This window comes from Myodes glareolus, chromosome 8, assembly GCF_982192425.1.
Source record: "Myodes glareolus chromosome 8, mMyoGla1.1, whole genome shotgun sequence".
In the NCBI taxonomy this organism is placed as follows: domain Eukaryota; kingdom Metazoa; phylum Chordata; class Mammalia; order Rodentia; family Cricetidae; genus Myodes; species Myodes glareolus.
The window spans coordinates 76287244-76311356 of NC_142033.1; the positions used below are offsets into that span (position 1 = coordinate 76287244).

General features: G+C 52.1%; 1 protein-coding gene across 1 annotated transcript; it reads left to right on the top strand.

Moving 5' to 3' along the window:
- The first annotated feature begins 14556 nt into the window (after positions 1 to 14556).
- On the top strand, positions 14557 to 24100 carry Aebp1 (AE binding protein 1). The gene is made up of 21 exons (XM_048450058.3): positions 14557 to 15072; positions 16549 to 16890; positions 17245 to 17316; positions 17437 to 17508; positions 17612 to 17722; positions 17797 to 17865; positions 18473 to 18550; positions 18886 to 18966; positions 19049 to 19102; positions 19703 to 19812; positions 19885 to 20024; positions 20321 to 20405; positions 20502 to 20646; positions 20749 to 20834; positions 21073 to 21196; positions 21443 to 21639; positions 21738 to 21917; positions 22119 to 22470; positions 22550 to 22689; positions 22782 to 22881; positions 23259 to 24100. The coding sequence occupies exons 1-21, from the start codon at positions 14826 to 14828 to the stop codon at positions 23861 to 23863; spliced, it is 3390 nt and encodes a 1129-aa protein (XP_048306015.3). The 5' UTR covers positions 14557 to 14825; the 3' UTR covers positions 23864 to 24100.
- The last annotated feature ends 13 nt before the right edge of the window (positions 24101 to 24113 follow it).

Below are 24113 nucleotides of genomic sequence, written 5' to 3' on the forward strand. Positions count from 1 at the left end.
ATTGAGCTGTACATTTTTTTCTGCTCCCCTCCCTGCCTCTCCCCTCCCCACTTGAACCTCTCCCATGGTCCCCAGGCTCCCAATTTACTCAGGAGATCTTGTCTTTTTCTACTTCCCATGTAGATTAGTTTCATGTATGCCTCTCTTAGTGTCCTCATTGTTGTCTAAGTTCTCTGGGATTGTGATTTGTAGGCTGGTTTTCTTTGCTTTATGTTTAAAAACCACCTATGAGTGAGTACATGTGATAATTGTCTTTCTGGGTCTGGGTTACCTCACTCAAAATGATGTTTTCTAGCTCCATTCATTTGCCTGCAAATTTCAAGATGTCATTATTTTTCTCTGCTGTGTAGTACTCCATTGTGTAAATGTACCCATTTTCCTTATCCATTCTTCCGTCGAGGGACATTTAGGTTGTTTCCAGGTTCTGACTATGACAGACAATGCTGCTATGTGTGGAGAGCTGCGTGAAGCCGCACCTTGAAAATGGCGCTGTCTTCCCCCCCATCCCGAAGGCGAGTACTCTCCGGGGTAAACAACCCCATATTTGGAGATGGTCTGGCTCTTGCGTTTCTCACTCGATGATCGCAAGATGCTTGTGTGTGTGTGTGTGTGTGTGTGTGTGTGTGTGTGTACCTATGGACAGTGCCTACATGGCAATCCAGGGTTGGCGGCCCAGGCCTACTTAAGGGCTGGGAGGGGCTTGCCCTGTGAGAGAAGTGAGAAGCACGAAGCGATGTGTAAAAAAGGTCCTGAATAAAACTGCGTGCAAGAAGAGCTCCGGAGTCGTGTAGTCCTTGCTGGTCAAGGAGGGGCAACGACAGCTACGAACATAGTTGAGCACATATCCTGGTGGTACGATTGAGCATCCTTTGGATATATACCCAAAAGTGGTATTGCTGGGTCTTGCGGAAGGTTGTTTCCTAATTTTCTGAGAAATCGCCATACAGATATCCATACTATTTTGTTTTGTTTTGTTTTGGTTTTTCAAGACAGGGTTTCTCTGTATAGTTTTGGAACCTGTCCTGGAACTAGCTCTTGTAGACCAGGCTGGCCTCAAACTCACAGAGATCTGCCTGCCTCTGCCTCCTGAGTGCTGGGATTAAAGGCATACACCACCGCTCAGTGGGAAGTAACACTGTTACATGGGTGGAGGGCTTGGAGGCAGTTATATACCATGCTAATTATTTATTGAGGTTTTGGGTTTTTTTCTGAATATGTTGAATTGGTTGTAGAGGTTCCTTGATCTGTGATGGGGCTGTGCACCATAAGCCCATGGCAACTTGGAAATCTTACAGGTGAAGAGTGATTTGGTCCTACAGAGCACCCAAGCTGAGTGATACAGCACACTGGAGGTCAGTGACTATTTCACGTCCTGGTCAAGTGGTCATCATCGCTTTTATCAAACACTACACATCACTTATCTGGGAAAAGACACAAATTCGAAGTGTAGTTTCTATAGTTGCTTTCATACCACTGTAAATGTGAAAATTTGTCAGTCAGACCATCATAAGCTGGGGCCCTTTGCACTTTGATGGTGGTGGCTTTTCTCTCTCTCTCTCTCTCTCTCTCTCTCTCTCTCTCTCTATATATATATATATATATATATATATATATATATATATATATATATATTGGTTTTTTGAGACAGGGTTCCTCTGTGTATCCCTGTAGACCAGACTGGCCTGGAACTCAGAAATCCCGAGTGCTGGGATTAAAGGCATGCACTACCACACCCAGATTTGTTTCATTCATATAGTTTTTTTATGTGTATAAGTTTTTTTATGTGTATAAGTTTTATGTGTATAAGGTTGAGGGTGTAGCTCAAAGTTACAGCGCTTGTTTATCATGCTGAGTGCCAGTCACAGCAAAAACCTATTCCCAGCAACACACACACACACACACACACACACACACTAACTAGCTATTTAACTTTAGAGTCACCCTTCCAACCATTCATTCAACAAACACACAGCCTGCCGTGTAAGCACATGGAATATAGTGTATGTGACATACAGAAACCACTGCCCACATGGTATAAGACAGACAGGGAGAATCTACATTGGACCAGCAGGTTAGTCAATGACAGTGAAGGTGGCCCCAGGAATCTGTCCCACCTACTGGTTTTCTGTAATGATATTGATGTCCCTTCCCCCTAGAAAGCAGAGTCTTGCTTCTTCTTTTTTTGCTATAGGTTCTCTCCTTCTACCACGTGGGACCCAGGTATCTAATTCAGGTTGTCAGGCTTGGTAGAAAGTGCCTTTCCTAGCTGAGTCAACTCACTGGCCCCTTTTGATGGTAAGTTGGTCCTGAAATTTGCTTTGGCCAACAGAGTGCAGCTGAAGTAATTTTGTAGCCCTGTGTGCTTATACTTGCAAGGTCTTACAACCGCCACGTCAATAGGCTGGTCCATTTGTAGAGAACCAGAAGCCATATACACCAGAGCCACAGACCTAAACACCTGCTGACCACGAACAGAGCAGGAACTCACAAAATTGTGTGTATCAGTAGAGTTTAAAATCAAAACCAGGGGAGGGGCTGGAGAAATGGCTCAGCGGTTAAGAGCACTGGCTACTCTTCCAGAGGACTTGGGTTCAATTCCCAGAACCCACATGGCAGCTTGCAACTGTCTGTAACTCCAGTTCCAGGGGATCTGATACACTCACACAGACATAAATGCATACAAAACACCAATGCACATAAAAATAAATAAATAAATCAAAAGCAGGGAGAAACACATGCCCAGGGCCAGCAGATGAAGGTTTAGCAGTGCTCACGTAGACAAGCACGCCTATCCTTGGCAGGAACTGGGAAGGTCAGGCTGTACTCTGCTTGTTTAAGAAAGGAAGTGCCCATGTGGCTGGAGCAGAACAACAGGGAAGAAGGGCAAGGAAGAGTCAGATCCTGTGGCCCTCTTAGTCACTCGAGTTTTCTCTTCGGGTTTCACTTTGAAGGACAGCAGAGGTTTCAAGCAGAGGCTCAAAGTAGAACTTGACCCTTATCAGCTCTAATATAACGGAATAATGGCAGGAGCAGGGAGACCCCTACAACAGGAGACTGTCCTGCCCCAGGTGAGGAATGTAGGCTCTGGTCACACTGTGATCTGAATGGATCCATTCTGGCTGTGAGAGACAGAGGCAAGGATCTGCTCCAGCAGCAGAAAGGCTGGAGCCGCCATCACCTGAGAGCAGAAGCTGAGTGTGGTACATAAGTGACCTCCAGGGACAGCAAGGAAGGAGGGTGAGGATTACCTTGCTAGACGAGCCACAGTCATGGGCAGTGAGGTCTACGGCTGTAAATGAGGGTACTGTCAGGAACAAGAAGACCTGCAAAGGAGGGGCACAGGCATAGAAGGTGCGAAAGGACTGAGTGCCGCTTCCCACTGAGACAAGAAAGGACAGGCAAAGGAGCTATCCAGAAGCAAGCACAAGGAGGAGGGTGGGGCTAAGTGGGCTAGAGTTGCTGAACTACCTGAGAACTATAATGTAACCCATCCCCGAGGCTTTACCAAGTTCTCCTGGAGGCTGGGGTGTCAGGAGCCGGCTTCCTGACCAGAAGCTGTCTCTGGAAGAGGGGCCTTCATTTTCCATCCACTTGAAGGCGCCACTCTGCCTGTCACTTAAGTTAAATGACAGCTCAAGATCTAGTTTCCTCATTCAGGAAGTAAAATTCTGAGTGTCCTGCAGAAGCTGGATGCAAACTGTGAACCCCTTTCCACCTGGACATCCCTTGGTTACTCACGGCAGCGCCAAGGTGAGATGTGGGTGGCTGAGAACCCGTCTCCGGACACCGTGACTTAAGGACCAGATTCTTTAGTTTGACTTTGCCTTCTGATAGCAGGAGGCCAGGGGGAAGGGAACAAGGCACCCTTGCCAGACTGCAGCAGGGTGGAGTGCTCAAATCAGCGTGAAACCACGCAGGGAAAAGTCAAACTGAGTTTTCAGCATTCTGAGGTTTGGGGCTGAATTCCTGCACACGACAAATATCACTGCATTTGTTTCAGACGTTTGGTGTGGAAAGAAGTTAGCAATATTCAGGCATTGGGAAACTTCTGGAGAAGCAACCTAGATACAGTTAAATGTTCAAGAAGATAAAAAAGACGAGGGGAGCCCAAGGAGATATCCCAGCCCGTGATTTTACATAAATCCTGACTCAAATCAACCATAAGTGCAAAATGAATGGAGTTTTTAGGGACGTTTGTGCTCTGACTGAATCGTGGATATTAATGGGTTGTGACTGTGTTTTCAACCTTGCTAATAGATGGAAAGAGAGAGGGAGAGGGAGTGTGTTTACTCCTTGGAGGAATCATCTGATGCCTTCAGGCGGAGGAGAGACTGAAGCCCAATGGAGCAGGTGGGCCGCAAGTCGAACTGCAGCAGCAGGCACCAGGGCAGGCAGCCTGTGCAGACGACTGAAGTTTCCACAATAAAATGTTTCTAAGGGTGTGAGCATCCTTGCAATGAGGTCAGCCTGGCTAGTGCTCCCTGCCAGACTGTTCTCAGCACTCCACACATGTCAACTCTTTAATGTCCTGTCACTTGGAGTGACATCAGTGCCTGGATTTTGCCAGGGAGGGGTTGGAGATGAAGAGGCCAAACAGTGATGGAATGTGCACCCTCCTTACTTGCCCCCCTTGGGGGTCTCCAGGTCTAAACACAAACCTCTGGAGGATAGTAGTTGTTCTTTCTTGTGGGGGAGGAGCAGCCTGTACTTTGATAACGCATATCGATAATTTTGTTATTTGGCCCGACGTGCTTTCTCATTTTTCTAGAGTGAGAGCAGGATACTTATGCAACCGAAGCCTTTGGAAAGAGCCTTTGCAGGGCCACAGCCAGCACTGACCTGGAAAGGTGTAGAGGGACTTCTGCAAGGTGGAGATGCTGAACCCAGGGCTCCCACCGGATGAAAAGGCATAACTGAGCTAGGCACTGGCCAAGACAGAGACATACTGCATAACCCCCACATTTTGGTAGGGGAGAGGGAATCAAACACTAGAGGCCCCCTGTCCCATCCCTGCCCCCTATCAGCACTGAGCCAATGCCCACAGCCCATCCCTGACTCAGAGTAGTTGGCAGTATTCCGGGTCCTACAGGGAGGTAGGGAGGATCACCCAGGATCCCAATAGCACCAGTATCCGAAAACAAACATGGTGTGGTTTCCAGTGGCATTTCAATACCCCTAGGCAAGAGCCTATTTTGGGAAGGGGCATCTGGGGAGGGGGTCAGTCAGTCAGTGTGGTCACTGGCCATATATGAATTTTTCCTTCACAACTTGCTGGGGTGGGCTCATTGCCTCCTCCTACCAACAGGAGTCTGCTCCCCATCTCTCAACAGGATTTTACTGTGTGTCAGCTGTCTAGGGGACACACCAGGAGTGAGGCACCTCTCCTCTTCTCTCTCTGGGGTTCCCACCTGCTGCTTCCAAGCTTTGCTGGCTCTGTTACCTCTCTGGCCATTTCTTGTGGTTGTGTGTCTGCATCGTCCCCATCCCTCTGCTCTGTGACGGCCACTCCAGTGACTTTTATCCAAACCCAGTAAAGATCCAAGCTCAGGCTGACTTCTCACTACTTCCAATCCCACCTTCACCCCTTCTTTGCCTCCTCCCCCAAGGCTTTTTGATTTGAAGTCTCTGGACACGCCTGTAGTGGGATTGTGGAATAATGCCTTTGTATACTGTAAAGATTTGTCACTTGGATTGGTTTAATAAAACACTGATTGGCTAGTAGCCATGCAGGAAGTATAGGCAGGGCAACCACACTAGGAGAATTCTAGGAAACAGAAAGGCAGAGATGCACTCACCAGCCAGATATGGAGTAAACAAGAGGAGAATGCCTCACTGAGAAAAGATACCAAGCCACGTGGCTAAGCATAGACAAGAATTAAGGGTTAATTTAAGTTGTAAGAGCTAGTTAATAATAAGCCTGAGCTAATAGTTCATACAGTTTATAATTAATATAAGCCTCTGTATATTTCTTTGGGACTGAATGGCTGCAGAACCAGGTGGAACAGAAACTCTGTCTACACACGCCAGCCCTTCTCTGCAGGCCCCACTCAGCCTTCCTTCCAGGGAGTCTGTTGATCTCCAGTGTAGCCATTGTCTCCCCTGCTGAAGAGAAACTTCAGCGACAAGTCTTCCACATGGTAGGTGTCTTAGTTAGGGTTTCTCTTGCTGTGAAGAGACACCATGACCACAGCAATTCTTATAAAGGAAAACCTTTAATTGGGGTGGCTTACTTATCAGAGGTTCAGTCCATTATCATCATGGTGGGGAGCTTGGTAGCATGCAGACAGGTGTGGTGCTGGCTACATCTTGATCAGAAGGCAACAGGAAATGGTCTCAGACACTAGGTGGTATTTTGAGCATAGGAAACCTCAAAGCCCACCCCCACAATAACATACTTCTCCAACAAGGCCATACCCACTCTAACAAAGTCAAACCTCCTAATAGTGCCACTCCCTTTGGGATTATGGGGGCCAATTACATTCAAACTAAGTGGGTAATCAAGTCTTGCTTCCTCACCCTGTAGAAAGGGGATTGTCTAGAGGACTGTGAGTAGGTAACCAAAGCAGGCAAGGTACTAGTCCTTGAGGTTTCAGATACATTTCAGAGCTAAAGGAAAGGGGCAAGATGTGGGACAGGGTTGTCTTACAGGCCATTAGAGTGGGCCTTCCTCCATCGTGTGGAGGCCCTTAAGTCTTTGCGATGGCCTGAGAGTGGTACATGTAGATGGAAGGAGACATGGGGCAGGGGGTGAGTCAGTTGTGATGCACAGACGCCAAACTCCCAGACCAGTGGGAGGCAATGGGGCCAGGGAGACAGCAGACGTTGGAAATAGTAACCCAGACGATGCAATGCCAAGAGAGAGGGCAGCTGGACCTGGTGGAAAGTCAGAATGAAGTCCAGGCTAGACATGGAGAACAAGAGCTGTCTGAGGTGAGGATGGGCAGTCATCTCTGTAGCAGGAGTTCTCCCACAGGGAGAGGACAGGAGGAAAACAGTAGGGTCCTGGGAAGAGTTGGCCGAAGGTTCGGCCTAGTGTGTGCCAGGCCCTGGGTTTGACTCTCAGAATTGAAAAAAAAAAAAGAAAGAAAGAAAGAAAGGATAGATCAAATAATACTCTTGGGACCCCTTACCTCAGAAGGAAGGAGAAGAAAGAGGAGCCACTTGGGAACTTGGGGCAACCCGAACTCTGCCCAGGGGAGATGCAGTGGTTGAGCTATGAGGAACTGCCTGAGGCTAAGGAAATGGACGTTTGTGTGTGTGAACAAGTCCTTCTTGACTTGGGAGGGGTGGGGGTGGCATTAGAGATGGCATCCAGGCAGCTATAGGTCCCGGAATTAGACCCAGGGCACTCCAGTGTCCTGGCTAGCACTCTCGATGCTGGCAGGAGCTGGGCAGCTGGCCTGGGTACCTGCAGGGTGTCTCCCAGGCTGGAGCTGGCACCCACTTCATGTTTTCCTTGGCTGGGCTCTGGCTGAGTCTGCAAACGGCAGGAATATGAGTACCTCACCCCCCCCAGTACACACACACACACACACACACACACACACACACACACCCCACAGCTGTTGATGCTGCTGCCTCTGACTTCTCATGCTTTGACCAATGCATGCGCACACACAGACACACAGACTCACACGTGTGCATGCACACCCACACGTGTACACACACCCCACGGCTGTAGATGTTGTGCCTCTGACTTCTCATTCTTGTAGCTCACACTCTCCTCACCCAGGCACTGACTTTCTTTTTTGGTAATATCCTTATATTTTAGGAATCTTACTAGACACAAGAGTGAGAAGAACACCACGTGTAGCAGAGGCTGCTAATACCAACAACTTTAGTGACAGCCAGGATGTCAGGAGGAAGCCGGGCTTCACTTGGCTTTATAGCTAGCTGCCCATGGCCTGCGACACAGTTGTGACTGAAGCCAGTGGAATCAATGGAATGAATGTGGAGCTTTTGGGAGCTTCTAGAGAGTGTTAGAAGCTTTTGTTGTTTTTTGGTTGGTTGGTTGGCCGGTTTGGGGAAGTAGGGGGGTTCTAGATGACTTTGCAGTGAAGTCTCTTGCTTCTTTTGCCTCTGCCTACCAAGAACTGAGACTATAGATGCCAGCCATCATACCTGGCTACAAAGTCCTAAAGAAGATGTCTGCAGGCTTGGATGTTGTGAAAATGGCCAGATCATAGCCTTGATATGTACTGTGAGAGAGAGTCTATATGTCGAGGCTAAAGGAACAGGTAGGAGGAGCCAGAGCCTCTGACAGTTGTTAGCAGTTATTAGGCTGCTGTACCCAGAATTCCTTGCCTAGATTTAATTTATAAGAGCAAGAATTACATTTTTTTCATATTTTAGCTACTGCAGCACTATTTGTTATCACAGCAGGGTGCTTGCTTGTTGGTGGTCAGCTGCTTGATTTTTCTGTTCTCTGCTGCCAAGTGTTAAGTAAGACGGCCTCCCGAGGTGTTCCTGTTAACAGTGTTTAGACAGTTCCTGGAGACTGGACTTCTTACATGGAAAGATTGTGTGTGTGTGTGTGTGTGTGTGTGTGTGTGTGTGTGTGTGTGTTTGTCATACCTGTGAAGATCAGAAGATAACTATCAGGAGCTCCTCCCTCCTGGAGGCCAGAAGAGGGTAATGGATCCCTGAGGCTTGAGTTACTGATGACTGTGAACTGCTGAAAATAGAACCCAGGTCGGTCCTCTGGAATAGCTGTCAGTGCTCTTAACCACAGAGCCATCTCTCCTGTCCCCTTTGGTGAGGTCAAACATTTGCATACGTTTAGTGGCTATCTGTGTTTCTTTTGTGAATTATCTGTTTATATCTCTTAGTTCACTCTAAAAAAAGTATTTTTTTCACCAGGTGGTGGTAGTGCCCGCCTTTAATCCCAGCACTCAGGAGGCAAAAACAGGCGGATCTCTGTGAGTTCGGGGCCAGCCTGGTCTACAAGAGCTAGTTCCAGGACAGACTCCAAAGCTGCAGAGAAACCTTGTCTTGAAAAAAAAAAACAAAAAAAGTGGTTTTTTTTCTATTTTTATATGTGAATGTTTAGGCTGCTTTTATGTCTGTATACTACATGCATGCTCGTTGTTCATGGAAGCCAGAAGAGGGCACTGTATCCCCTGGGACTGGAGTAACAGCTGTGGGTTCTGGGAATAGAACCCAGGTCCTCTGGAAGGGCAGCAAGTACTCTTAACCTCTGAGTCATCTCTCCAGCTCTTTTAGCTCACTTTTATTCTTTGGGTTTTTCTAGTGGTAGAACCCAGGGCCTCATGTGCGCTGGGTAAATGCTTTCTCAGTAAACTAGACTTTTAAAAGGGAAATAAAATCAAATTAACTTTTAAAATGTGGCTTCCTGCTGGGCAGTGGTGTCACACACCTTTAATCCCAGCACTTGGGAAGCAGAGGCAGGCGAGTTCAAAGCCAGCCTGGTCTACCGAGTGAGTTCAAGGACAGGCTCCAAAGCTACACAGAAAACCTTGCCTCGAAAAACTAAACACAACAAAACAACAACAACAACAACAAAAACAGCTTCCCTTACCAAGCTGCAGTGGCAAACTCACAGGCAGAGGCAGGCAGATCTCTGTAAATTCAAGGTCAGCCTATCTACAAAGCAAGTTCCAGGATAGCTAGGGCATCAAAGAAACCTTGTCTCAAAAAAAAAAAAGTAAAGTAAAAAACAATCATAATTAAATAAAAATCAATAAAAGTAAAAATAATTACTGTTTTTCAGGTACAAGAATGCAGCTGTAAGCTGTATCTCCGTGATAACTTGAACCACGCTATAGAGATTTAATAGTGTCATTTTGACCTATTTCACAGAAGAGAGAAACTGAGACTCAGAGAGAAAGTCATTGGCTTTGCATTCAGGAGGCTGAGGCAGGAGGATCAAGAGTTCTAGAATGCAGTGTTGCGGGGGTTTGACGCCCCAGTAGGTTAGTCCGGGTTGGTTCCAGATGGTTCCTCAGACGAGGCTAAGGACGCTCACGCTCTTTCCCAATGTTCTGTCTCCTTAGAAATTTCATCCCCAGTGACCTTGGTTGTACATGGGGCCAACACTGGTCCACAACAAAATTTTCTGTTCAGGGCGAGAAATCTTGACATCCTAACCTGTCTGAAGTTCATTTTGTTGAAGGTGTGCGGGACAGCAAATGCTCTTTGTGTTCACGGCCCCGTTTTGGAGGGTCTCGTCATCTCCGTCCTCTCCGGTTTAACACTGGGATGATTGTTACACTAATTTGTCACATGTCCTCTTCCCAGAGGCAGGCTGCAGAATTACTCATCAGAGCTGGATGCCTGCCCTGCCTGGATGTGGTGACCCCCCATTCCAGAGAGTCTCCCCACAGCTGGGCCCACTGTCTGCCCTGTGGTGAGTGGAAGGAATTCAGCAGGAACTCTGCTCGCTCAGCAGCCAGGCCCGGGGAGCCTGGACTATGGAAAATCACATGTGGTTTTCAAGCTCTCAGTTTGGAAACTGAGAGGATTGTTCTGCCAGTTGTTGGAATGGCCGGCCACTGCCTGGAAGACTTGTGCTCACACAGCACAGGGAATCACCTCACTCTGTGGGCTTGAGCATCGGACCCCACTGGTGAAGTCCAGGCAGTGGGGCTGCAGAGAAGGAGGACTTCTCCCAGGTCAGGGAAGAGTCTGGGAGTCTGGTCCTTTTCCCTTTGGTCCCTGGGAAGACCCAGTGTCCAAGAGGGGCACTCTCTGAGGTTCCAGAGGCCTGGTGGAGAAAACCAGATTTCTTGAACCTCCAATTCAAAACCACGTCTCCCCAAATACACATGGTGGAACTAACCAGTAGACTTGGGAGCAATTGGAAAAAAAAAAAAAAGAGCTCCTAGAGCCATCAGTACACATGGCTTTACTCTCCTCAGACCTTCCATAGAGCTCTTGCCATAGAGAGTCCACAGGCTGCAGGCTCGGGTTAGAGAGGTCTGTCTGCTGCCTCGTTTCCAGGTTCTTGCCGCCTCCTGCCCATATACAGCTCCCCACTAGAGCTCAGGGCTGATGGGCCTTCTAGCAGGTAAGTCTTGATCAGGAGCTGACCAAAGGGCTTCTGGGAAGAAAACTGGCTTTGCCCTCTCCACTGGTGCTGCTGGGGACCTGCTGACTGTTGACTCGTGTGTGTGTGTGTGTGTGTGTGTGTGTGTGTGACAGAATCTTTAGAAGGTGGGTTCTGTCCAATCTTAGAAGGCTTACCTGGAACTTTGTCTATCACTGATACTCTAAGTACCCTCTCATGGGGAGAAACAGACTTACCCAGCAGGCTTGAACTCAGGGCCCTAACCGGGTTGGGCTTGAGCCTTCATGAGAGGTTTGCAGCCATTCTGGTATTCCTTTCCCCTCCCGCAAGGCAGCTTTGGAGGTCCTCATGTGGGCTTTTCTGTCCAGGGTCCCAGTTGCTGAGTTCCCAGCCTCAGTCTTCTCTACCTCAACTTTCCACGGGAGAGTTCCACATCTTTGGTGGCTGGAGTTCCGGCCGGTCCCAAGCAAACATCCTGTTGAAAGGTCTGTACATTCTATGGTGTTACGTAGATTTCAGCTGAGACCTTTAGGCTTGCCCAGTTCCCTTAGAGCAAGTAACAGCATAAGGCTCCCACTCTGTGGGGTGAGAGGAACAGCTCCAAAGGGGTGATATGAATTACTCGGGAACTCCATGGAAGGCCACAGCATTTCTCAGACATGGGGAACAAGTGAGGAAGCTTGTGACACCATTTGATAAGACAGGCCTCTGAGATCTGGATACAGGGGAGACTGCAGTCACCAGCAAGCAGGAGTAGGTATGACCCTTGTGACCCCAAGTCCACCCAGTGTTTTCTGGGGGCTTGAATGGTACCTGCAACAATGGCATATGCTAACTAGAACTTCCCCTGAATGTTAGGTCCAAAGGGGCAGACCCTTCCTCTCAGAGTCGAACCACTCTTTCCCACTGAAGTGCAGGGAAACTAAGATCCTCCGTAAGGTAGGAAGAAACAGGAAATGCCTTCCATCTCCTGCTCCTCCCTAGTCCCCCCCTTTGCTTCTGATCCATCATCAGTCAGCATTGAGTGACTAATAATAAGTAAGTTATTTTACTTACTTCTTTATTATTTTGGCTATTTGAGACAGGGTTTTTCTGTGCAGCCCTTGCTGTCCAGGAACTCACTCTGTAGACTCAGAGATCTGCCTGCCTCTGCCTCTTAAGTGCTGGGACTAGAGGCATGCAACACCACAGCCCAGCTCATTTCTTTATTTATCTCTAAATATTCATTTTAATTGTGTTTGTACTAGTGTTTGCCTACAAGTACATCTGTGCACCATGTGCATGCAGTGCCCGTGGAGGCCAGAAGAGGGCATCAGGTTCCCCAAAATAGGAGTTACAGAAGGTTGCTAGCTGCCATGTGGAACTGAACTTGGGTCCTCTGCAAAAGCAGGAAGTACTTTTAACCAATGAACCATCTTTCCAACCCTTACTTATTTTCGAGGCAGGGTCTCACTACAGAATCCAGACTGGCCTCAAGAGTGCAGTCTTCCTGCCTTGACCTTCTGAATGCTGGGATGGCCGGCATGCTCCCCCTGACCCGGCCAATCAGATCCAAGTTAATTAAAAACTTACCCTGTTTGCACTCTTTTCTCTCCACACCAAGAGCCTGGCCCCAAGATTGGTCTCTCACAAGGAGGGGTGGGTGTCCTTCCTTCCATGGAGAGATTTGATACTATGAAGGGAAAAGTGATCTTTGTGTCCTTTCCTATGTGACTACTGCACTTCAATGACACCACAGAGCATCGGTCTTCCTTGCCCATGACCCAAGCCTCTCTCTCCTGGTTCCTCTCCTGGGGCTTCCCTCTGGCAGGTAGCTCTCTTGGCAGGATGCTTGTTCCAAGGCCTCAGAAGTGCAAACTACACAGATTCAATGAAGACCTCAGGCCTCCACCCTTGAACAGCCTCCACTTCCCCAGAAACTCTCCTGCCAGCTCTGCAGCACTGAGGGACACCACCCTTCTCTCAGGCTGTTCTGCTGTGCGATCCCTCGAGAAGACCATGTTACGTTCACACGGAAGGCTGGAGTCAGGAGGCCAGAGTGTCTTGAATCCTCTGAGAGCTCTTGGTCATGGAAGCCACCAGCCTCCCACTTCCTCAACTGACCTTGGCTGTGCCCTCCAGACGTTTGATTTAGATGTTATGTTCTTCGGCAGAGTGGAGGGCTCCCCTCACAGGATCTGATTTCTGGTTATCCCCCTGCCCCAGAACTGTGGGCCCAAGTCAGAAGGACTTCCTGAAAAGGGTTCCTTAGGGGAGGAACAGCAGCCTAGCATAGTGTTCCCTGTTTATCTTCCCGGACTCTCAGTGTTGAGGCCTCAACCTCAGAGCTCTGGAACCCAGCTCCTCACAGATATTCTGCTCACATTCCTGTTCGTGACTCACCGAGGCCAAGGACAAGGATCTCTAGACCTTGGGGTTTTTTTGTTTTGTTTTGTTTTGTTTTACATTTTTGAAATGATTTCTGTTTTCCCTGGCAGAGAATATCCAGGGAAATTCAGTCCAAGTATGACCCATTCCTAGGGAAGTGACATCCCATGGCCCCTTGTGCACCCTGTGGCCTCCCCAGCATGACACACTGGACCCCACTGGGTGCATGGAAGCAAATTCCCAGAACTGATCTTCAGGATAGTGATTCAGCGGAGGACAGTGTGGGTGAGACTTGCTTCATTCACTTCACCCTTCCTGCTACCGCCAAGCTGAAGTCACTTCTGTGCAGGGCTAGCTGTGAGAGAGATGTCCTGGGGTGGGTGTTGGGGACAGCACTGAGGGTCAACAGGCTGTGGGATGCAAGTGTTGACCATGTGTGGCAGGCACAACACAACACAATCCATTTAATAAGCATACGGTAAGCTGCGGATTCTGAGGTCACTTGCCGACATCAGCTGGCTAGGAGGGCAGGGATGGGGTAGACCTCAGGGACTAGTTCTTGCTGTAGTAACCCTGCTGCTTAAGGAGAGCAAGTGGGTGGTGGGGACTCCTGGTTAGAGAAAGGAAAGAGAATTAATTGTCCACACTGGGACCTGAGAGCTCAGCTCTAAGTGGGGCTCCTAGCTTCAGGGCAGCAGCTGGCTTGCTGAGGGCAGTTTTTCCACACCCTCCCTCGAAAAAGTGAATCCTCACAAGGCTGTCTTTTCTGTTGTGAACAGTGATTGGCTTCAAAGACCTGGGATGTTGGTGACAACTGCAGGAAGGTGACATCTGCACCTGCAAGCAGCAGGTGATGCACTTTGAAGAACCAACCTGGGGGCCCTCCCTCCCTCCCTCTCCTAGCAAGCTGGGAGGCTCGGAGCAGAGGGAACAACAGGTAGAGCATAGGCCTCCTTAGACCCTGCACACTTCCTTCCCGCATAACTTCTACTCTGTAGTCGCTCCTCCCAGGCCTTCCTTCCCCCACTCGCCCTGCACCCAGACCCTCTAAACTGGGCGCAGACGCTGCTTGTAGTTGGGGCTTCATACGGCTCCGCCTCCCTCCCCCGCAGCCCCCGGTCCAAGGACGACTCCTCCTCCTCCCCCTCCGGAAACCCGAAGCCCCCGCCCTGGTTAGGCCGTCGCAAGCACTCTGGAGGGCGGTCCGCGTGAGAGCTAGCCACGCGGGGCTGGAGCGCCCAGGGCCGCCAGAACCTCTCTCAGAACCCCTTGTCCTCTCTGACTCTCCCTCTCCCACTCCTTTTTGGATACCCTCGACGCCCACGTTGCTCCTCAGGGTCCCTCACGCCCTTTCCCGCCCCCACTCGGGGCACCGCCCCTGCTATCCAAGTCCTTGCTTGAGCCCACCCCGCTCCCGCGGGTGCCTAAAGCCATGGTTGTGGTGCGCACCGCACCTCTGCTCTGCGGCCTCCTGGCACTGCTGGCGCTGTGCCCCGGGGGGAGCCCACAGACGGTGCTGACGGACGACGAGATCGAGGAGTTCCTCGAAGGCTTCCTTTCGGAGCTGGAGACCCAGTCCCCGCCCCGGGAGGACGACGTGGAATCCCAGCCACTTCCAGAGCCCACCCAGCGTGCCCGCAAATCCAAGGCAGGGGGCAAGGTTCGAGCAGACGCAGAAGGTGAGAACCTGGAGGCATGGGACGCTGGAGGGATAGGCCACTTCCCATGCTGCCCAGTGAGAAAGTGCTCTCCAGTGCAACACCGTGCCAGGCGGCAGTTCTAGCCAGACCTGGAGGTATGTCCAACACAGGATGGCACTGGGCTTTTGCGGTTCTGAGGATCCAGTCGTCCAACACTCACGAGGATGCAGGTTTGGGCCAGAAGGGAATTGTGTTTCACCTCCCCCGTTCAAACTGGCCCAAGTCTGTTAGTGGTAAGCTTCTGCCTCCTCCCCTCCCACAGGAACACACAGGCAGGGGAGGGGGATGCGGAAGACCTCTGTTCTCCAAACTTGCAGGTGAAAGTGGGTAGTCTGAGATGGTCAGAACTAGCCGAGGTGATAGCATCACCAAGGCATGTAATCTGGAGCCTCTTACGTAACCAGATGTCCGTAAATCTTGGCTGTTTCTCATGGCCCTCTGGAGGGTGGCAGAGGATCTTGTGATCTCTCTCCCAGGAGACTCTTAGGCACCATTCATCATTCCTGAGGTCAGCAGCTCCCCCTCCAGCCCCGACTGCTGTAGGTCTGTCCTGTTCTCCCTTACCCCTCACCTCTCTGCACCGCTCTGCCTGCAGCAGTCAAGGCTTACTAGACATGGCTGCAAGGGCTTCTGCTGCATGTTTTATACTATTCCCGATGGTGCAGGCAACTGCCGTTCTGTTTCCCATCCACCATTAAATTCTCTGCAGTATTTGCAGCTCTCAGGGTGCAGGAGGGTGGCCCCTGCTACTAGACTTCTCTGTGATGAGCCAACTAGGAGCTACCTACCTGTCCCTCTGTCCTTAAAGTGGTCCCCAGGGCCTTCTGTTGGTTCTGGCTTGCAACCTACTGTAGGCCTTCCTTTTAGGCTTCAAGTCATGCCTGTCTGCCTGCCTGTCACCTTCCTCCTTTGGTGCAGTGCTAGGGAATCAGACACAAGGCTTTGCACACACCAGGGGCTGCTCTAGTACTGAACTACACCCGCAGCGAGACTTGAGAGCCTCTTTGAAGTTCATCTTGTCCCTTAAGAAGAGGCTAAGCCATGCCCTTTAATTTGCCTGGCAGTTTGCTCGGGGAACCTTGCTCCTTCAAGCATTTTCCTGTGCCTTCCCTGCCAGGAAAGAACTGTGCTCCAGGACTAACCAGATATGGAAAATGTGGATTGTGAGGGACCTGCATGGACGTTTTGGCAGATGCCGGTGTCTCCCTAGACATCATGCCTCTTGCCGAGCCTTCAGAGCAGCCGAGAGCTGATGCTGAGGGCTCTAGATGTGCAGACAGGAAGCCTGGACACGGATCTCATTCTGCCACTTGAGCAAGTGGCTAACCTCAGTTTCCTGATCTATACCAGGGGCGGGCGAGTGCCGCCATACCCAGGCTGTGGGCATTCTGAGGGACCACATGGGCACACAGAATGGGCTCTGATTGATTAACCCCACATCTTCATCCTTGGCAGTCCCTCCGGAAAAGAACAAAGACAGAGGGAAGAAAGGAAAGAAGGACAAAGGCCCCAAGGTTACAAAACAACCTGTGGAGGGGTCCACCAGGCCTCCCAAAAAGGGAAAGGAAAAGCCACCCAAGGCCACCAAGAAGCCCAAGGAGAAACCACCTAAGGCCACCAAGAAGCCCAAGGAGAAGCCACCCAAGGCCACCAAGAAACCCAAGGAGAAGCCACCCAAGGCCACTAAGAGGCCCTCAGCAGGGAAGAGGCCCTCAATCGTGGCCCCCTTAGAAACGCTGGAGTGGCCACTACCCCCACCCTCTAACCCCAGCCCCGAGGAGCTACCCCAGGAGAGAGGTTTGTAACAGGCTCCTTGGGGTTCTGACCTCTTTGGGGACATAGGGAAACGAGGAGAGATCCCTGGGACTCTAAGATAAGGAAGCTTTGAGGCCTTGTCACAAACTTGGTGGTTTTATCAGTGAATTCTCTTAAGGCTGCCACTTTGGCAGGGAGAGAGCTTGGGAGTTTATAGGTGGAGAACCCTGCCCCCTGGCCCCAGTGGAGCACTCTAGCCGCAGGGTATACCAGCAGAGTGCCTATGCTTCCTCATAGAGAGTTGCGGCCTTAGGAGGGTATCCGCAGGTCCCTTAAGCTCTCAAGGTGGTCCAGGTGGGCACCCGTGTTTATCCGCTCCTGGGTCTTGTGTTGTAGGAAGAACCTCCCCAAATACCTGGCAGGGTCAAGGAGAGGGGACCCAGGTGGAGGCCAAGGAGCACCAGCCAGGTGAGTAGCTGTCATCGTCTTGGTCTCAGGATGGCCAGCCACTCAGCCCTACTAGACTCAGGGGCTTTCTGGTCTGGACCTGGGTATGGCTGTTAGAAGACCACTGTCATCTCCCCTCAGAGCCAGAGGAGGAGACCGAGGCACCCACGCTGGACTACAATGACCAGATAGAGAGGGAGGATTATGAGGACTGTGAGTAGGACCCCTGCGTGGGCGTGGACTAGACTCTGGCCTGGGCACTGATGGTCCTACCTAAGCACCCAGGATGGCTGCTTAGAATCTGCTTCCCCCTTAGTTGAATACATCCGGCGCCAGAAGCAACCAAGACCGACACCCAGCAGGAGGAGGCTCTGGCCAGAGCGCCTGGAGGAGAAGGTCGAAGAGCCAGAAGAAAGGAAGGAAATCGGTAAGATGGGAGACCGTAGAGGGGACTCAGGGTCAGGGGAGAGACCCTAGTTCACCTCCACCTTACCCCCACAGATCCACCTCTGCAGCCCCTGCTGCCTCCTGACTATGGGGATGGCTACTTGATCCCCAACTATGACGACAGTGAGTATCTAGTATCCCAGAGCCCAAGGGATGCAGGCTCGTGGACATGGGCCTTCTCTGCCTCCCTCCCTGGCTCCTGACTTTGCTCTTGCCTCCAATAGGGGTGTCCCTAGGACTCTGCCTCAGGCCTGTTACCATATGTGGACCCAGCCCTCCCTACCCTGGGGGCTAGCAGGCTTCCTGCCAGCTCACTGCCTTCTCCAGAGGGCTGGGCTGTTGCCCTCGGTGCTCTTCTTTCCCAGATCCCATTGGATCACTCAGCTCTCCTTTCTGGGCTCTTGCCTTGTACAGTCCTTACCATTTCCCTGCCCTTGTGTTACTATTAATGACTCCAGCCCTTGGCCTCAGCCCAGATCTCAGGGCCCGCCCTCTCCTGGCCACATGTGCTAGCTGCCACCCAGGCATATCTCGTGCCCTGGCACCACTCCCTGTTCATCTTTGATTTCTTCCTTCCCATAGGCAGAACTTGCACCAGGTTTGTGACCTCAGTCTTAGCCTGTCCCCCTGCCTTCTCGCCTCTCTCCCCTATTGATCAGGCCTGCCCTGTGAGCTTCTGTGAAGTCAGGAGTGAGGCCAGGACAGCTAAACCTGTCTTTCTCTCCCACAGTGGACTATTACTTCCCCCATCCTCCACCACAGAAGCCAGATGTTGGACAAGAGGTGGATGAAGAGAAGGAGGAGCTGAGTGAGTGAGACCAGGCAGACACCATAGCAGGCCAGCAATTGAGGCCACTGTGTCTGTTCCACGAGCCCTCCTGCTCAGCCTGATCCTTATCTGCATGCTTCAGGCTCAGCCTCCCCCTTCCCCACATGCTCTCAGGTCAGCCTGACCCTCATGTGTCCCCAGCTTAGCCTGAACCCCGTCACATGCCCCCAGCTCAGCCTGACCCCTCCTGCTTGCTCTCAGGTCAGCCTGACCTTCACGGACCCCTAGCTCAACCTGACAGCCTTCTCCATATCCCCTGTTCAGCCTGGCCCAGGGCTAACCTGACAGGCCTCTCTTATCTTACATGCCCCCAGAGAAACCCAAAAAGGAGGGCAGTAACCCCAAGGAGGAGACAGAGGACAAATGGGCTGTGGAGAAAAACAAGGACCACAAAGGTTGGTGGTCAGTCCCCATGGGGTAGCATTTGGCTTTTTGCCTCTGTAGGCCCTTGGCTTCAACCCTTCCCTTTGTCTACAGGACCACGGAAGGGCGAGGACTTGGAAGAGGAGTGGGCCCCAGTGGAGAAAATCAGTGAGTAGGGTCAGGTGTCAGGTGATGGCCCACTCAGGACTGCACACTGGACCAGATTTCCTGGTGTAGCTTTGACCCCCAGAAACCTATCCCACCGTAGATTCTTGTAGCACATGGAAGAACCCCGTGAGCTGAAGACAGCTTTACTCAGCTGTACCTGTGCTCTGACCTGAGGTTGGCCTGCTTAGGGGGTGGGGAAGGGCAGAACTTCTTGGTGTCCAGCAGCTGGGTGACAGTGGGATGGGGACAGGGCCTAGGGGAGGAAGGGAGGACTCCAGCTGCCTTTATAGGTTTCATTTTGAAGCCATGTGCAAAGGGCCTCATCTGGGTGAAGTCCCTGGAATTTATATAAGTGTTGGGCACCATTTGCTCATTCTTCAGATGGTAGCTAAAGCAGGGGAAACAGGCTTGGGTCATACTGGCTCCTGGCCTGCTCTGAACCCCCTGGAGATGGGTGGAATCTGCAGTCTTCAGAGTCATAGCTATACAAGTGCCCTAACTGGCACCCCCATGTAAGGGGCATGGGCTATAGGCCTGTTGGCACTGGACTAGTGAAGGGAGGTTGAGCGTGAGCCGCTGACCCAGCCCGTGCATCTGCAGAGTGCCCACCTATTGGGATGGAATCACACCGCATTGAGGACAACCAGATCCGTGCCTCCTCCATGCTGCGCCACGGCCTGGGAGCTCAGCGGGGCCGGCTCAACATGCAGGTGGGTGAGTGGACGGTCCATCCTGCAGTGGGCGAGGGCTCCCCCGCCCGTGCTCAGCCTCCCCTTTAACAGGCTGGCGCTAATGAAGATGACTACTACGATGGGGCGTGGTGTGCCGAGGATGAGTCACAGACCCAGTGGATTGAGGTGGATACCAGGAGGACAACTCGGTTCACGGGCGTCATTACCCAAGGCCGCGATTCCAGCATCCAGTATGTAGATGGGCTCTTAGGCAGTGGGCAGGGACTGACTCCAGCATAGCTCTGAGTCCCGTTTGGGACATTCCAGACGGCCCTTGACCTGAACTGGGAAGGCCAGAAAAATCAATGAGAGGTCAACCATGCACCTGCCCCTCAGTCCTAGCTAGTAGGTTTGCATGTTCAGACAGACAGACAGACAAGCTTTGCAGCAGCCACTGCCTATGACCAGACAGAGAATCTGGCTCCAGAGGTCCAGGCCATGCTCCACTGCCTAGCTGACGCTTTACTTGGCTATGTCTGCTCCACAGTGACGACTTTGTGACCACCTTCTTCGTGGGCTTCAGCAACGACAGTCAGACCTGGGTGATGTACACCAATGGCTATGAGGAGATGGTGGGTGCCTGAATCTTCTGCTTTGCCCTCATTGTCTGGGCCAGGGTGGGGCCCTTGGGAGAGCAGGGTACTACACAGAGGCCTGTTTCTCCGCAGACCTTCCATGGGAATGTGGACAAGGACACGCCCGTGTTGAGCGAGCTCCCCGAGCCGGTTGTCGCCCGTTTCATCCGCATCTATCCGCTCACCTGGAATGGCAGCCTGTGCATGCGGCTGGAGGTGCTAGGCTGCCCTGTGACCCGTGAGTGAAGCGGGGCTGGCTGTGCTTGCGGTGGCTGCAGTGTGACTTGGGTCTGGAGCAAAGAGCAGCGGATTCAGGCCCTGTATACCTGCTCTTCTGCAGCTGTCCACAGCTACTATGCACAGAATGAGGTGGTAACCACGGACAGCCTGGACTTCCGGCATCACAGCTATAAGGACATGCGCCAGGTTAGAAGCCGGAGTTCAGGCTGGGATGGGTCCTGGGCTGGGGTCCAAGAGAGCTTGTACGTGGCCCTGTCCCTACTATGCCAAAAGTATAATCTCCCTTTAAGGAGTATTGGCCACCCCTTGCTTTAGGGAAAGAACTAGTACTGGTCATCTGAGAGGGACGGGAGTTACCCGCCTCCCATAGAAACCCGTCACGGGAACAGGAGGATAAGTCAGTGACCTGTCTTGTCCCTGCCAGCTGATGAAGATGGTGAATGAGGAGTGCCCCACAATTACCCGCACCTACAGCCTGGGCAAGAGTTCACGGGGGCTCAAGATCTACGCGATGGAGATCTCGGACAACCCTGGGGAGCATGAGCTGGGTGAGGGCCTGGGGACATTGTTTTGCCAATGCCTAAAGTAGGCATTGGCAAATGTCCCCTGCACTGCTTCCCCCTGCTGGGCCTCTACAGCGTTATATAACACTCACCATCTGGTCCCTGACCTGGAGACCCCAGGGTACCCAGGCCTGCCTTGCTGAGCCCCACAAGCGTCAGCTGCCTCCAACTCCTTTGGGTGTATCTGAGCCTTGCCGGGCTAAGTGCTTGCTGTGGCTCCTGTCTTTGCAGGGGAGCCTGAGTTCCGCTACACAGCTGGGATCCATGGTAATGAGGTGCTCGGCCGAGAGCTCCTGTTACTGCTCATGCAGTATCTGTGCCACGAGTACCGCGACGGGAACCCCCGAGTGCGCAGCCTGGTACAGGACACGCGGATCCACTTGGTGCCTTCACTGAACCCAGACGGCTACGAAGTGGCCGCGCAGATGGTGGGTTGTGGGGCTCACAAGGGGTGGGTAGAGATTGGAGACATGGGTGGACCTTCCCTGACTTACCACCCCATAGTCACCCATGGTTTTCCTTGCAGGGCTCAGAGTTTGGGAACTGGGCACTGGGGCTGTGGACTGAGGAGGGCTTTGACATCTTTGAGGACTTCCCAGATCTCAACTCTGTGCTCTGGGCAGCTGAGGAAAAGAAATGGGTCCCCTACAGGGTCCCCAACAATAACTTGCCAATCCCTGAACGCTACCTGTCCCCAGATGCCACGGTGAGGAACAGGTCCTGGTGTGCTGAGTGGTGGCAGCTGGGGTGGAGGGAGGGCTGCCGACAGGGAGCTGAGGTGGAGGCATTGAGACCCTGGAGGCCAAGAGGAAGAATCGGGGACATGGGGAGGATGTGAGAAGTATATCATTAATGTGGGGTTCCACAGACGTTGGGGAACATGGCTTTTTCCGCCACATATCTCCAGGTATCCACAGAAGTCCGGGCCATCATTGCCTGGATGGAGAAGAACCCCTTCGTGCTGGGTGCAAATCTGAATGGTGGTGAGCGGCTTGTGTCTTACCCCTACGACATGGCTCGGACGCCTAGCCAGGAGCAGCTGTTGGCAGCAGCGATGGCAGCTGCCCGTGGAGAAGATGATGATGAGGGCTCTGAGGCCCAGGAGACTCCAGATCATGCGATTTTCCGCTGGCTGGCCATCTCTTTCGCCTCTGCCCATCTCACCATGACCGAGCCCTACCGGGGAGGGTGCCAGGCCCAGGACTACACCAGTGGCATGGGCATTGTCAATGGGGCCAAGTGGAATCCTCGGTCTGGGAGTAAGTCTTCCTGGGGAGAGCTTGGGAAAGGCGTGTAGCCTGGGGAGGGGATGACCGCGGGTCTGTTTTGTCTGTCCAGCTATCAATGACTTCAGCTACCTGCATACTAACTGCCTGGAGCTCTCTATTTACCTGGGCTGTGACAAGTTCCCTCACGAGAGTGAGCTGCCCCGGGAGTGGGAGAACAACAAGGAGGCGCTGCTCACCTTCATGGAGCAGGTGGGGCAGCCTGGGCTACACAGGAGGAGGGCGAAGCTTGGGAGGAGTGTGGACACGGAATCTCCATGTGCGCCCACACCTCCCTTTTGCAGGTGCACCGTGGCATTAAGGGTGTGGTGACAGATGAGCAAGGCATTCCCATTGCCAATGCTACCATCTCCGTGAATGGCATCAACCATGGTGTGAAGACAGGTATTCAGCATGTACCTCCCCACCCCTACCCCATTTTTAAGGATCCCGGACATGTACCTCTGGCTAGCCTAGAACTTCTGCATAGCCCAGGCTGGCCTTGAATTCAAGCCCTACTTCGAGTACTAAGATTATAGAGCTAGTGTCATGACATCTGGCTCATGTGTGTATAGCTTTGCCTTCCCAGATGGGGACCTTGCCCTTCCAAAGTAGTAGCAAGGCAAGCCTGCTTTGTATAGAAACCCAGGACCCAGAGGGTTCTTTGCACTCTGCCAGAGGTACTGGGCCTGCCTAGGACTTGGGAGAACTGGGCCTAGAGGAATCCGAGAGGGTGGAGCTGGCAAGGCCCTGGGAAAACCAGACCTATCTTCTTTATACAGCAAGTGGAGGTGACTATTGGCGCATCCTCAACCCGGGTGAGTACCGTGTGACGGCCCACGCAGAGGGCTACACCTCAAGTGCCAAGACTTGCAACGTGGACTATGATATTGGGGCCACCCAGTGCAACTTCATCCTGGCTCGTTCCAACTGGAAGCGCATTCGGGAGATCTTGGCTATGAATGGGAACCGGCCTATTCTCCGCATTGACCCCTCACGACCCATGACCCCCCAGCAGCGGCGCATGCAGCAGCGCCGTCTACAGTACCGGCTCCGGATGAGGGAACAGATGCGGCTGCGCCGCCTCAATGCTACCACAGGCCCTGCCATAAGCCCTACCCCTCCCCCTACGCCTCCTCCTTCCCCTACACCAGGCCCTACACCAGGCGTTACCTGGAGGCCCTGGGAAATTCCACCTACAACCACTGCAGGCTGGGAGGAGTCAGAGACTGAAACCTACACAGAAATAGTGACAGAGTTTGGGATAGAGTATGGGACTGAGTTGGAGGAGGAGGAAATGGAAGAGGAGGAAGAGGAGATGGACACGGGCCCCACATTTCCATTCACAACGGTGGAGACCTACACAGTGAACTTTGGGGATTTCTGATACTCGGATCGCAATGCCCAGTTCAAACTAAGACAGCACTTCCCAAGCCCGTGCTGGCTGACACTTAGCCATCGGAGGTCCCCCTGGGTGGGCCTCCCCTCCCCAGTGTGGGACATCAAGGCCACCAGGACTCCTAAGCCAGAGTCTATGCAGAAGCTCCAGTTCTACCTGCCAACCTTTGGGGAGGGCAGGCAGGCAAAGAAGCCACAGTCACAGCAATAAAACAAACTCATGGCACCCACGGAACTGT

What these genes read in the sequence shown, in the direction of transcription:
- Aebp1 (XM_048450058.3), top strand. Translation starts at nt 14,826, where the DNA reads ATGGTTGTGGTGCGCACCGCACCTCTGCTCTGCGGCCTCCTGGCACTG. An exon ending in GGCCAAGGAGCACCAGCCAG is followed by an intron (nt 17,317 to 17,436) that starts GTGAGTAGCTGT and finishes ATCTCCCCTCAG; the next exon opens with AGCCAGAGGAGGAGACCGAG. An exon ending in ACCTGTCCCCAGATGCCACG is followed by an intron (nt 21,918 to 22,118) that starts GTGAGGAACAGG and finishes ACATATCTCCAG; the next exon opens with GTATCCACAGAAGTCCGGGC.